The sequence below is a fragment of the Alosa alosa genome, chromosome 10 (genome assembly GCF_017589495.1).
Source record: "Alosa alosa isolate M-15738 ecotype Scorff River chromosome 10, AALO_Geno_1.1, whole genome shotgun sequence".
Lineage (NCBI taxonomy): Eukaryota > Metazoa > Chordata > Actinopteri > Clupeiformes > Clupeidae > Alosa > Alosa alosa.
The window spans coordinates 32,250,242-32,264,896 of record NC_063198.1 but is presented as its reverse complement, the minus strand read 5'-3'; the positions used below and the strand labels follow the sequence as shown (position 1 = coordinate 32,264,896).

General features: G+C 45.3%; 1 protein-coding gene across 1 annotated transcript in view; it reads left to right on the top strand.

Moving 5' to 3' along the window:
* LOC125302369 (calcium/calmodulin-dependent protein kinase type 1-like) overlaps positions 1-4,979 on the top strand; it is a 39,287-nt gene extending 34,308 nt beyond the window's left edge. Inside the window, 5 exon segments of the mRNA XM_048255525.1 lie at positions 934-1,046; positions 1,437-1,514; positions 3,382-3,677; positions 4,356-4,563; positions 4,875-4,979. Of these exon segments, the coding sequence (XP_048111482.1) occupies positions 934-1,046; positions 1,437-1,514; positions 3,382-3,677; positions 4,356-4,563; positions 4,875-4,978 (799 nt within the window). The 3' untranslated portion in view covers position 4,979.
* The last annotated feature ends 9,676 nt before the right edge of the window (positions 4,980-14,655 follow it).

The window sequence follows — 14,655 nt, the reverse complement described above, 5'->3', positions numbered from 1 at the left end:
CTGCCTCTCTCCTGCCTCCATCTCCTGCCTCTCCTGCCTCCTGCCTCTCTCTCTCCTGCTCTCTCTCCTGCTCTCCCACTCTCTCACTCAAGCACTCTTTTGGAGCTCCAGGCTCTTGTTGTCATTGTTTATTGTCCTGATGCACTCACACAAATGAGCTTTCTCTTAATGAGTCCTCTGATTCATTTTCATTACCGACTAATTCTCCTCCAGGCTCTCTCCTGCTCTCTCCATCTCTCTCCTGCTCTCTCCATCTCTCTCCTGCTCTCTCCTGCTCTCTCCTGCTCTCTCTCCTGCCTTCCATCTCTCTCCTGCCTCCTGCCTCTCCTGCCTCCTGCCTCCATCTCCTGCCTCCTGCTCTCTCCATCTCCTGCTCTCTCCATCTCTCCTGCTCTCTCCATCTCTCCTGCCTCTCCTGCTCTCCATCTCTCTCTCCTGCCTCTCTCCTGCCTCTTCTCCTGCCTCTCTCCTGCTCTCTCCTGCCTCTCCTGCTCTCCTACTTTCCATCTCTCCTGCCTCCTGCCTCTCCTGCCTCTCTCCTGCTCTCTCTCCTGCTCTCTCTCCTGCTCTCTCTCCTGCTCTCTCCATCTCTCCTGCTCTCTCTCCTGCTCTCTCCTGCTCTCTCCCTCTCTCCTGCTCTCTCTCCTGCTCTCCCACTCTCTCACTCAAGCACTCTTTTGGAGCTCCAGGCTCTTGTTGTCATTGTTTATTGTCCTGATGCACTCACACAAATGAGCTTTCTCTTAATGAGTCCTCTGATTAATTTTCATTACCGACTAATTAGGTTTCCCATCAACCTAAGTGCTCTACGGTGGAGTATACAGAGGTGCTTGCTGTGAATGTGTACTGCCTTCAGGAGAAGACCGAGAGATCTACTGAGTATGTGTGCTGTTGCTTGATTTCATTGTTTCCCGTGTGTTGTTCTGCTCGTAGGCTCTGCGGATATCCTCCCTTCTATGATGAAAACGATGCCAAGCTGTTTGAACAGATCCTCAAGGCAGAGTATGAGTTTGACTCGCCATACTGGGATGACATCTCCGATTCAGGTAGTATCACACACACACACACACACACACACACACACACACACACACACACAGAGAGAGGGTGTGCAATTTACACACACACACACAGACACACCCACCCACACACACACACACCACACACACACACACACACACCCACACCCACCCACACACACACACACACTCACACACACACACACACACTGTCTGCTTCCTTAAGGTCTTAGTGGGCCAGTATTCATAAGGCATTATTTTCCCAAACTTGAGAGCAGTTTCATGTTGCTAGAAAAGCTTCCTCTGGATTTCAGCTGCTTTGATCCCTCATCCAACTGTCGCTTTGTCTTTGAGAATAGCCCTTCATGTAGCCGTTGGAAACACAGACTGGGATATAATGTGATGATGTGTTTGCAGCTAAAGATTTCATCGTCCATCTGATGGAGAAGGACCCCAGACTCCGCTACACGTGTGAACAGGCGTTTATATCCCTTGGTGTTTCACACACACACACGCATACACACACACACAGATGTAGTATATATATATATATATATACACACACACACACATAGATGTATATACACACACACACACACACACATAGATGTATATACACATACACACACACACATACATATATACACACACACACACACACACACACACACATACACAGATGCAGACACACACACACACACACACACACATACACACACACACACACACACACAGATGCAGACATACAGTACACACACACACACACACACACACACACACACATACACAGATGCAGACATACTATACACATACACACACACACACAGATGCAGACATACAGTACACACACACACACACACACACACATACACACAACACACACACACACACACACACAGAAGCAGACATACACACACACACATACACAGATGCAGACACACACACAGACACACACACACACACACACACACACACACAGACACACACACACACACACACACACACACACACACACACACAGATCAGAGGCGATTGCTCTAAGATTACAGGGAAAGTTTCAGCCTCTAAAATATCACGGAAAATCGCATCAAATAACACTATTACATTAGTTAAGCTTCTGGGCCCACTATTCCAAAATGAGAACATGCTGAAAACATGTTCATCTTCATGGCTAGTTTTTTCAGCAATAAGGTGTCTACCGGTAGTAGCCTGCTACTATTTTCATTCAGGAACATCCCCGTTCCAGCGGTCATTGTTGTGTGGGCTGTGCTGGTTTATCTACGTCTGGTTAATCAACAAAGATATTCGTGTTCATGTGAACGCCAGAACACACATTCTAAGTATTGACGAAACTACCCAGATCGATATATAACGTTATTTGATGGGCAGATTCTTCAAAGCACTCAGCAGATATCATGAACATCGCCAGAGTTTTTGAGATATTTTCTAACATTAGTGTTCAAAACTCAACAGTCCATCAGATGTGCATCAACCAACATATTCCAACAAAGTTGGAATTTATTCCAACAAAGTTGGAATTTGTGAAATTTGCGAAACAATGAAATGTGTCCTGCCCGTGAGCTCGTGACGGTATCCTGGGTAATTTCATCTCCCACTTCGCTATAAGCCTGCATCGGTCCTGGCTATATTTTGAGGGTTGATTTGGTGAAAATAGCCTTCTGCTCCTTAAAGTACGGGACACCCTAGCCCTACACGTGCCGCGGCGCCAAAAATGAGGGTTAGGGCAAAATCCTAGAGGGTAGGGGAGGTGGTAGGACAGACCCCATAATTTTGTGAGCAATACGGTCAATTTCTATTTATGCTTTGTAAAGTAGCATACTGTAAATAAAACGTAGTAATGAAGCCAGAGTTTGTGACTTGCTTTTGTTTCAGTTGTGTATTTAAGGCTAAAGTTAGGTAGCTGGCTATAGCGGTGTAGCTTCTAGGCTATATTATGCTAATGTTTTTAAAAGCCCACCAGAATTAAAATAAAACAACAAGGCAGCTGAGCGGTACGCAGAGAAATAACTCTAGAAGGCTAGCCTAAACTCCCCAAAGCTTAGCCATCTGCCATGCCAACTCTATAGCCTACTGTTTGGTCTATTCTGGGTTTGGGGATAATTTTTGCCCTCAAAGAACAATATAGCACCTTAATAATATTAATTTAATAATTGACCATTTTGATCAGAGCTTCCCCTGTTCCAAAGAGCAGCAACCGCCACTAGACAAACAGACACAGACACACACATACTCACACCACACTTACACCACAGGGCCATTCTTCATTCACTTTTCAGCACAGTGCCTTATATAACCGCAGTGATTTATGGCAGGCAGGGCTGTTAATTGTTCACTGTCAGAGAGTCTGCTTGGAAATGTCTGCAAGATGAATTAAAATTGGTACCCCAGATTCCCCCATCATATTTGCGGCTGCAGTTTCCCTCCCTCTGTGAGGGGATGTGTGTGTGTGTGTGTGTGTGTGTGTGTGTGCGAGCGCATGCTTGTGTGTGCGTGTGTGTGTGTGTGTTTGACGGGGCCATTAGTCCTAATATTGCCTCCCATCTCCGCAGGATCGCTGGAGACACGGCTCTGGACAAGAACATTCACGAGTCCGTCAGCGCTCAGATCAAGAAGAACTTTGCCAAAAGCAAATGGAAGGTAAAGACCTTCTCTCCTCCGTCTGCTGCTGACGCAGGCCCCCAGGCATGGCAGGCATAAGGAGAGCACACGGTTTACCTTCCACCATCACTGCAGGAAGGAAGGAGACATGAGGGCCATCGCACTGCATTATTTACATCAACTGTCAGCAAGGCTTGCCATAGTTAAAGGGGTGCACGTATGTCAGCAGGGCGTGCCATAGTTAAAGGGGTGCACGTATGTCAGCAAGGCGTGCCATAGTTAAAGGGGTGCACGTGTGTCAGCAAGGCGTGCCATAGTTAAAGGGGTGCGCGTATCTAAGCAAGGCGTGCCAAAGTTAAAGGGGTGCACGTATGTCAGCAGGGCGTGTCATAGTTAAAGGGGTGCACGTATGTCAGCAAGGCATGCCATAGTTAAAGGGGTGCGCGTATCTAAGCAAGGCGTGCCAAAGTTAAAGGGGTGCACGTATGTCAGCAGGGCGTGCCATAGTTAAAGGGGTGCACGTATCTAAGCACACGTGTGCCTGCAGGGACTCAAACTCACTCATGATGGGGCCTGGTGCCATTTGTAGCGCCAGATGTTTCCCAGCAGAGTTGCGTAAGAGCGTAAGCTGTTCCGGGCCGGTAAAAGCCCAGTGTGCGCTGATTATTGTGTTTCTTTCTTGCCCCCCCCTGTCGCTCTCTCCCGTGCCACCCTCAGCAAGCCTTCAACGCCACGGCGGTGGTGCGGCACATGCGCCGGCTGCAGCTGGGCACCAGCCAGGAGGGCACCAGCCAGACCAGCCTGCCCAGCCCCTGCCACGGCGCCGGGCACCTGCTGCTCCCCGAGCGCGACGAAGACGAGGAGCAGGACGCCGAGCAGAGTGAGTTTAGAGCACCTGCATCTTCACCTGCCGTAATACAGAGTGGTGAGTGAGTTTAGAGCACCTGCATCTTCACCTGCCGTAATACAGTGAGTTTAGAGCACCTGCATCTTCACCTGCCGTAATACAGTGAGTTTAGAGCACCTGCATCTTCACCTGCCGTAATACAATGAGTTTAGAGCACCTGCATCTTCACCTGCCGTAATACAGAGTGGTAAAGGTAAAAAAGAGCTATAAATAAATTAGTCCGTGGATTTTAGTCCATCACATGCTAGGGTGGTAGAGCGTGTTGATGTCTCTCACTCTCTCTACCTCTCTCTCTCTCTCTCTCTCTCTCTGTCTATCTGTCTATCCAGAGGCCCAGTGTGAGGGAGGCTGTTCAGAGGTGGCAGCTGACGGATCAGAGGCTGATGCCCTGCAGAACTGCGCATACCGCTGCCACCCCACCAGCCGCGTGTGAGCATCACATCACAGAGTCAGCGCCAGTCAACGCCAAGACCGCGTGCGCCCACTGCCAAAAAACCGACCTCAAGACTGTCCCTGTTTCGCATCACTGGAGCCCGACACTAATCCCCAGTCTGGCCAGGAATATGGAGTGTTGTTCCAGCGGCCCGACACCAGGGAGCGCTGTTGTGTAAAGAATCCAGGGTTTTGGGGAGGAAAGGGACACTACTACACGCCAATGGAGGGAGTCACTTTAGGCCGACAGAGGAGGAGCAGGAGCAGGAGAGCGCTGGCACATCGTGAGGATATAGAGAGAGAGAGAGAGAGAGAGAGAGAGAGAGAGAGAGAGGTGTTCCTCAGGTGGATCATGGGTAATCTTTGGAGGTGGACAGAGCTTGGACGTTGTTGTAATCATCCTTTAAGAAACGCTCTTCTGTCTCCATCTCCATATTTCTATATGCAGTGTAGTGTTTTTAATCTGTTTCTTTTATTCCAAAAACAAAACGAATGCTCCTTCTCTTCTCTTTTCTTTTTCAGAAGCCCTGGCTTCTCCAATGCACCTCATTTCATTGGAGCTCTTTTACATTACTGTATGAGGATGGATGTTCCAATGCAGACCAGTTGGAGAGTTCAGGGTCTGGTCAGGATGTACGATTTTACATGAATATAGCCTCTTTTACCTGCTTTTCTTAATCCTCTAGCACAGATTGCGTAGAAGTCGCAACCTTAATTTACGTGGGAAAAGCCAGGTGTTACAGGCAGGTACGATACATGCATGTATACATTCCTCCATGACACAGTAAGTACTGTATGTGTGGAACATGTTTCTCTCAATGTTGACTCATGCGAATGGATAAAACTAGAGTTCTTCCTGTGTCCCCTTCAGGAAATGTGACATATTTGTTCAGCCATGCTGCACTCTCCTGTGTTGGAGTATTGTCCTTGCAATACCCCATGTGTGTCTATTTTACATGTGACAACAGATGAACCAGCTCAGCTTATCAGAATCTGCAGTGCCTTCAGGGTTGCAGTATCAAGTGTTTGCGTGTCTATTTTTGTGTCATTCCAACACAACTGTAGTCTTGTCAAAAAGCGACAAAGGCAAAAAGGTCGTTGAAGAGTTTCATCAAATCATTATCATTGCTTTTTATGTTAGTCAGATAAGGCAAACATAACTTGTCAGTATAGAAATAGCACTACATAGGCAGTGAGTTCTCCTGGGCACTATAGCAGTCGGCATTTAGCAAGACGGATGCACCCAGCACTCAGTAAATGCATCCATTTCAGTGTCAGCCAAACATCCTACTCATGGGGATACCGATCCTATCAGACTGTACATTGTAATGTAGAACTACACAGAACCAGTGAATTTCTGAAGGGGTTTGTCTCCTGTCTTACAACAAAACTGTTTGAACTTCAAGCCACACATTGTCATGTTGTAAGCCTTTCAGACGTGTTGCTTTTTTATGCTCCTTGGTGGATCACTTTTTGTTTTTGATGCTTCTTCTCGCTTCCATGCCATTCATGTTTCTCACTATCGGTTGTGTACAGAACACCAATTAAAGAACGTTTGTGTTGTACCCTCTTGCCTCATTTCCTGATTTCATTGATTTTGTTTTTATCATAAACTCACTCTTTTGCCATGTTTTTAGTTGCACACGCGGCACTTGTGTCCACAGCCGATTCATGACCACTGTTTTAGTCCCATAGCTCCATTTATGTCACATGTCCGCGATGCCAGAACTGAACAGGTGCACTGATGCAGGGATATCGCTGGCGTCTAGCAATGAGGAAATGCAAGTGTAGTGGCTCAAACGTCCTTGTTTAATTTCGTCCAAAAGACAAACGCACACATGCACACATTATACATAAATGTGTGCACACACACACACACACACACACACACAGACAAACACACAAGCCTAATCTCACAGTGCAGGTCATAAAAGCTGAAATAAGGGCATGTCCATCTCCGTCCTGTCCAGGCGTATGGCTTGTTACTCTGGAAACAGCCTCTCAGGCTCCCGTGGGAAGGCTCCTCTGTGCTCTCTCTCTCTCTGGCGTGACCGCCTTGAAAAGTCCAGCAAGGAGGGAGAGGGAGGGCTGTAGTCCACTGAGCCACACAGGGGAAGTGCGTTAACGGTCTGGACTCTTCATTCTGTGTCAGACTGGGTTCAGAAAACAAAAACAAGAAAAATAAACAAAAAAAACGGTTTTGTGATTCTATGATTCTGCATGTGTAGAAGGTGAGAACAAACTCAATGGAAAGTGAAAGTGCTGTGTCTTTCTTTTGATGTTCGATGTCTTATTTCTAATTTTAGCACCTTATATTGAATCATTTGCGCTGTTTACTTGTGTGAATGTCAGTTTTGTGTGTGTGTGAGTCTGTTTGCGTGTGTGTTTGCAATAGTTGATATAGTTGGTAATATTGTGAGATTGCTTGAGAATTAGGACCATGTTCTACCAAATACTATGAAGGGATATTTTAGAGAAGTAACGAGAATGGTATTATCTCAGTACTGCTGCCCTTATGCACTTGGCTATTTTTGACTACAGAATGGAAGTTCACTTTGATAGCACACCCATTCATTTGCAGTCATTTCCACGTATCGAAATGAATACAAATCAGTCAGAGTGTGCATGTTAACTAACTAGCATTTATTTACTTTAAGAATGTTCAGACACACACTGGTAGAATCATCACATCGCTATCTTGGAGGCAGAGCTCTCAGTGCAACCGTTCTGAACTTCTGATGCAGTCACTCATTACCATCAAACTAAGCATAGCCAGTTTGAAGTGGTGGAGATATACTTCTACATTTTCCTGATGACTTGAAACCGAATGAATTCAGTTGCCCGATGTTGTGGCCATTGTTGTGGGTAGTGTGTGCTAGTGTTTCCTTGAGTGGTTATGTGTAGCTGTGTGCTGTATAGCTTTAGGTATTGCAAAGCGCTGGAATGAGTGACGTTGACCATCATATCGGTCCTCCGCCCAAACTAGAATTTATAGTAGTTTGGGTGGCACCATTGCAACATGTATTAATGGACCTGTGAATTCTCTGCAGTCCTTGTCTAAATGGTCAAGTAAACCCACTCTGAAGAGTTGGCCTACTACTTGAAAATGAGGATTGCCTTGCAGTTCCTTGCTAAGTTGGGGTGGTCAACTGTCTTTTTCCATCTTCAGGGTATTACGATTTCAGTTGAATGTGTGGTGATTGTTCTGGTAACATTATATAGCGCTGTAGGCTACATACACCTTATGGCAGAACAATTCCTTGCATTGTTGTCTGCATGGTGTGGTTTGCACTGTATGTAAAGATAATTATCTCTTGTTTACACCATGAAAATATTGTATTCAGATAAGAGTATATATTATTTTTGACAATATAAGGAATCTTCACATCAGAATTATTTACTTGTATATTTCTTTCAATGCCCACCCATGACAATATATTTTTGACAAACACTCAAAGTAATGTGTAGCAAATTGAACTCTGCAGATTGGAAGGATTTCAGGGGGCGAAAATCCCCTAGTTGTTTTGGATGATAAAGAGAAATCTCTGCTCACAATCAAGGCTCTCTCCAATCCCAGCCAATCCCAGGAGATGTTCTCTCCTACTACTACTTACCATGACCACTATATCTAGAAGCCTGGAGTGTAGTGAGGTCCTGGAAAACTAGAATGATTAAATGTGTTTAAATTGTCCAAAAGTATTGAAATTTGGCACCAGTATTATACTGATAATAGGTCTATCAGTAATGTATTGCAAGCAGAAACAATATATCATCATCTTCATAATTTTTTGTCCTACCTCTTTACAAAAGTCCCCCACTCTCTCATAAGATTGAGGACATTGGTGACAATTGTGAACACTTTAAAACACTACATTTATGGTACAATTATTAATTAAATCAGTAATGATCTAGCATTTTAATGTGATAAATATGTAGACAAATTATTTAAAAAAAACTTACAAATTACTCATTTAAACTTGGACAACCCATTTTTCCTACACCACAATACTAGTACTAGCATTAAATTGGACCCCGTATCTACCTCTTAGACTATTCCTCTGAATGCTAATGCTTCGTTCTCCCCATTTTGTGGTTGAAGATTGTTTGTGGCCATGTACATGTATGCAGCCACTCTGAGGTAGGCCTAATTAAAAAAAATTCTTCTTCCTGTGACGTCTGAAATGAGGCGATGAAAATTGATGTGCTCAGCACAGCTCAGGACAGCAACCGGGGTTACAATGTTCCCCATTTTCATTTGAATTAAAACTTTTTTTTTTTTTTTTTTTTTTTTTTTTTTTTTACAAATTAGCACATGTAAACTAATTTGTGAATATTTGTGAATCCTTGCCATCCCCACTCCTTAACAACAACTTTAGCTAATCTAAAATGTAATATTTATGCAAATAGGATATGAAGGGCTTTTAATGAATGGTTTCTTGATTCCGTGCTGGTTATTACGTAAGAATATTACTGGTTTATCGCCCTTGCCTTTCTGCCCAATCTGCATTTGAAGCTTGTTTTGTCTCTTAAACTTTGAAAATTGTATATCTGTTTCTCACCTGTTTTGTTTCAGTTACTCTGAGATCTGTTTTAGTCGCCTATGTTTATAAATGATGACATATTTATATGTTAACACAGTATATAGCCTTTAAAAGCTGATATGAGCTATTATGTATTGATGCAATGCATCGTGGTCCTAGAATATTAAATATGGAGTATTGCTCAATATTAAAGCCAATGATTTGTACTTTGAGGAGGTTTGTTAATGGACAGTCTATTAAACTTTCCTTGTCTATGCACCGTCTGTCCGAGTACTCTTTTCGTGACGCTCTCTAGATAAGTTGGCACAGAGGTTGTCTGTCATCACCGGCGCTCTGCTGTTTGTTTCAAGAATGCTCGCACTGCTAATACCACCGCTGTCTCTCGTCAGATCTCCCTGTAATAAATTCACCATGAAGCAGTTAACGAGTATTAGCAGTAGCATCACGCAGCTGAAATTAGCGATACAGTCTGGACATGAGCGGTACGTGACTGCAGCCTGAGGAGATATGCAAGTTATGTGAAGCGCGGTCGGGCCGGGCGGCTGCGTCAGCTCGGCGGGAAGGGAGGAAGGGAAGTGGTAAAGGGGATAATAGCAGTCGGGCCCAGCGCTGGGTTTGGACGAGAACGTTTGGGGTTAGGGTACTTGCGAGGGAAACAGCGCTTGTGGTTTGCTGTGGGATGGAGATCTAGGACAGGGTCCTCGGAGCTTATGGGGAAAGCAACCAAAAAGTCTTTACTAGAGAATTTTCCCATGAGCCGCACAAAACTGCTACTGGTCACCTGATGCTGCCAAGTCTAAATTCACTCTTCCAGGAACATCCTCTGGCAATGCATGGTTTTGCTCCTGTCCCTTTTGTGCTCCATGGAAGTGCCCATAGACCTTTTCAGGGTTCTGTATTCTTCGGGGGACCCCCTGTTGTTTTTATTTCCACCCCTTTGTGTTTTTTTCCCCTTGTGTGCGACCGACTGTCAGACCACCTCCAAGGGCTAGCCTTCACTCTCCACTTCCTACGGAGTCCCCCAAGGGCCAGTCTAGCTTGCAGACCACCCAGCTCACTTCCCCTACAGGTCCGCACACATTCAAAACCACCGGAGCTATACATGCCTGTCTGGGTGAGGAGCTCGAGGTCACTTTACCTTTGCTGTCATCAGGCGGACAGGTCAGGGACCGTCCGTCAAACTCTGCTGTCCTCCCTCTTTACTCCTCCCTCCCTCACTCGTTCTCTTATTCAATCTTTCTCTCCATCTCACCCTCTTTTTCAGGAAAAAAAAAGAAAACATGACTACAGCTATGCAAAACTCTAGACACAATCCTGCACACCATCACGGGAACATTAGGATAAACCAGATAATAAAGAATTAGCTTCTGGCCTTTCTGTTTTTCCAATCATTCCCTATAATCAAAACAGCCCCTTTTTTTACCCACACGATGTGAATGTCCCTCCCCAACCCCTGCTGCTCAAGACCACTAAGCCTTGTCCTGATGGCTGTGGCGAGGATCAGAGTAAACAGCAGGGAGAAAGCCTCCCTGACTTCTCGACTGCGTAAGACTGGCTGTGCTCCTGGCAGTGAGGGGACTACACGCAGGAAACCTACACCCTTGTCTGTTCCTCTTACATTCCCTCTTCTGTCAATACTGCCAGTGCCACCCAGCCCAAACGCAAAGCCAGTGAAGTTGCCCATGAATTTGGAGTTGTGGAAAGGATAATGTCTTATGTGCTGTTTTATTGTTTTGTATGTGGTAAAGGCGTGGATTGCTATGGAGTATAATTATCTCTGTTTTGTTTTTTAGGAAAAGACTTCTGCAAACATTCATGTCATTTGAAGTAATTCAATGTGTGTGTAACTTTCCATCAAGATTGCATTTACAACTACATGTCTATGGTGATATCTATCTATCTCTGTACACTTTTATTGCCCTCTGATCTACGTTTTTACATATTCCCTCCTCTTGCTGAAAACATCAACTGGTCCCTTTATCTGGCATCCGATTCATGACACAGATAAAATAAATGAAATCACTCAGAGAGAGGGTGTCTCTGTGAGGCTCCAACAAGTACAGCAAAGTAACTGCTCATCCTCTCAGGGCTCCTCTAAAGCCTCCCAGCTCTCGGTGATAACTCACTCACTCCCCAAAGCTCACTCTGCTTTATTGAACGGCTCTGAGCACATCAGACTCCCTCTCACTCCCACTTGTCACAGGGCCATGGAGTCAGGGGGGTCAGACCAGCCCGCAAAACAAGCCAGACATATTCTGGCAGGAACTCGTCGGTCATTCTCACGACACGCTGTGTGTATCTCTCTTTATCTCTGTGTGTGCATGTGTTTGTGTGTGTGACTGTGTGAGACGGTGTGTGTCGAAGAGAATCTGTGTGTGTGTGTGTGTGTGTGTGTGTGTGTGTGTTTGTGTGCGCGTGTGTGTGTGTGTTTATGCATGAATGTGAGGTGTGTGTGTGTGTGTGAGGTGCTTCGCATGTGTCTTTCACCAAAGCCAGGGCAGCCTCTGACCCTCTCCATCATTTGTCAGTCTGGCCCAGTCTGGGTATTTAAGGGGATCTGCTCAGTGACTTAATGGATACCTGTAAGGGATTTGAACAGAGCAAGCTAGATAAAGACTCACAAATCTAGCGCACAAATGATCACTGAGGTCATTAAATTGATCTACTCTTAGCCTCAAGTGTTAGCTAGTCTCCATCTGCATCTTATTACCTGGGTAGATTTAGAGCTTCACTCAAGGAAACTCTTACACTTACTCTGAGCGTGCAATCCCAGTGTATATCTTTGCATTAAAGCACATGAGTTTGTTCTCAGATACATCTTGTGATCTCACTGCATGTGAATGCCAAAGGTCTCTTTCAGCATAGCTGATGTACAGCACATGGTAACATCGTGGCCTCTCTTGGCACTATGTGACGGTGAAGACAGAGCGGAGGGAGACAGACATTGCCGTGCACACTTGGCCCGCTATGCAGCGGACCACTAGCCTGTCAACGCCAGCACATTGTCTCGCCGTCTTTCTGCGGGTCCACAGGGTGCCCTTTTCTTTGCAGAAGCGTCCGCCGTGCAGAGAGGGGCGTCCAAGTCAGAGCGAAGGCCAAACAGGGCTTCTGTGTCCAGGTCTTACAGTGCCATCAAAGGGCGGGAATATGTGGGAAGGCGAGGGGGTCCGACCTGCTGTCCAAGAAAGGAATCAGCTGTCAGATAAGGTGTTGTCTGGACGATAGGAACAAATTTCACCTCCAGAAATGGTCAAACACGGCTCCCATGTGGGCCTCATTTCACTCTTGACCACACTGCCCTTCTGACTGAGCTTATTTTCAAATGGGAGAAAGATGAAGCTGAATTATGGGGACAAGATAACCGTTTTTAAAGGAACAAGCAGCATAGGCCAACTGGTGGGGAGAGAAGCATGCACAGAACAATTGAATTAGACTCTTGTGTTTTTATAGCCTTACAAAATCCTCCTACTCTTTATTTGTGGTTTGGTTGTGTTCCGCAACTAAATTTCTTATTTTAACCATAACCAGTGATATCATGTGAGGAATGGGGAATTTATATTTGGTGTTTCACCACATTTTACTACTATCCTTTGCATGAGTATATATATATATATATATATATATATATATATATATATATATATATATATATATATATATATATATATGTATACTACTATCCAGCATGTCCCTTTGCATGAGAAGCAGATGGCAGATGAACTGGGGTGGATCGTTTCTAAAAGTCGTCCAGACATGTAGGAGATATCCCCCGCGTCCAGCCCTGCTCCTCTGGGTGGAGAGCCTCGATCTGGACACAGTCGCCTGGCGAGCCGCAGCCCCTCAAGTGCCAGAATAGGGGGAAACATGGTCGACCTGTCGAGGAGGAAAAGTTTGCTCACTAATGAATTAGCCTCCCTGGTTAATGTTTTTCCTCCTTCCACCCCCCCCCTCCAAACACACACACACACACACACACACACACACACACACACACACACTCCTAAAAAACATTTGACCCAAAAGTTTCCAGCCGTCTGACACGGCCTCCAAAACAAATTCAAACACTTTACAGGCAGCCACTTTTAATGGCACTTGGGGCTGGATGCTGGAAGGAAACTCCGTCTGTCTGCATCTCTCCTTCAGCCGTCTCTGTGAGGGCTCTCTCCTTCAGCCGTCTCTGTGAGGGCTCTCTCCTTTCGCCGACTGAGTGGACCTACCTGTGGACACAACATGAAACTGACCATCTGTCCACGGTTCGTGTTTGTTTCTCATCCTCAAAGACTGCAGCCTTCTCCTTCCTTTCCCTCTTCTGTTTTCCTTCTGTCCAGATATTATTATGTGCCTTGGCCTTACTGCCCCCTTGTCTATTTTTCAGCTCAGAGGACAATAAAAGCTGTTTTAAGGCTGCGGTCCTCCAGACATACAGTAAGAGACTGATATATATTTGCCCTCAAACGAGCACAGGATGTTTTTCATTTGTATGTGCCTGCGTCTTATCAGGATTGATTTGGCCACGCTAGAAACTTGGCGTGTGTTGTTTGCCATATTTAAAAAGAAAAAATACAAGTCAGAGCACCAGTCTGTGATGAAGAATGAAACTTTCCAGTCCACAGGCTGTCGGTCCAAAAACGAGCGAGTGAGACGGGGGAGGGTTTAGAGGGCCAGAGAATTATCAATGAATGGATTTTCCACTGCTGACTCTACTGCAGTCTCTTGTCTGAATGGGACTTCTTTTCATAATGGTTCATTTACACAAGAGATCAAAGAACAGGTCAGCATGGATGGAATTCCAGGGGCAATGGGTCAGGCAAGCATAATGTGCACGCATGGCAGCCCTTACTGCCCAGAAAAGCCGCTTTAAACCCCCACACACAGTTGCACTGCAGAAGAAGGTGGACTTGGTCCACTCTCATATTTATACTGCATTTATATTTCCCCATGGCTGCTGTTGACTTATGTATACACTGATATAAGTATAAGTAAGTATATATACTCTTTTGATCCCGTGAGGGAAATTTGGTCTCTGCATTTATCCCAATCCATGAATTAGTGAAACACACTCAGCACACAGTGAGGTGAAGCACACACTAATCCCGGCACAGTTAGCTGCCTGCAACATCAACGACGCTCGGGGAGC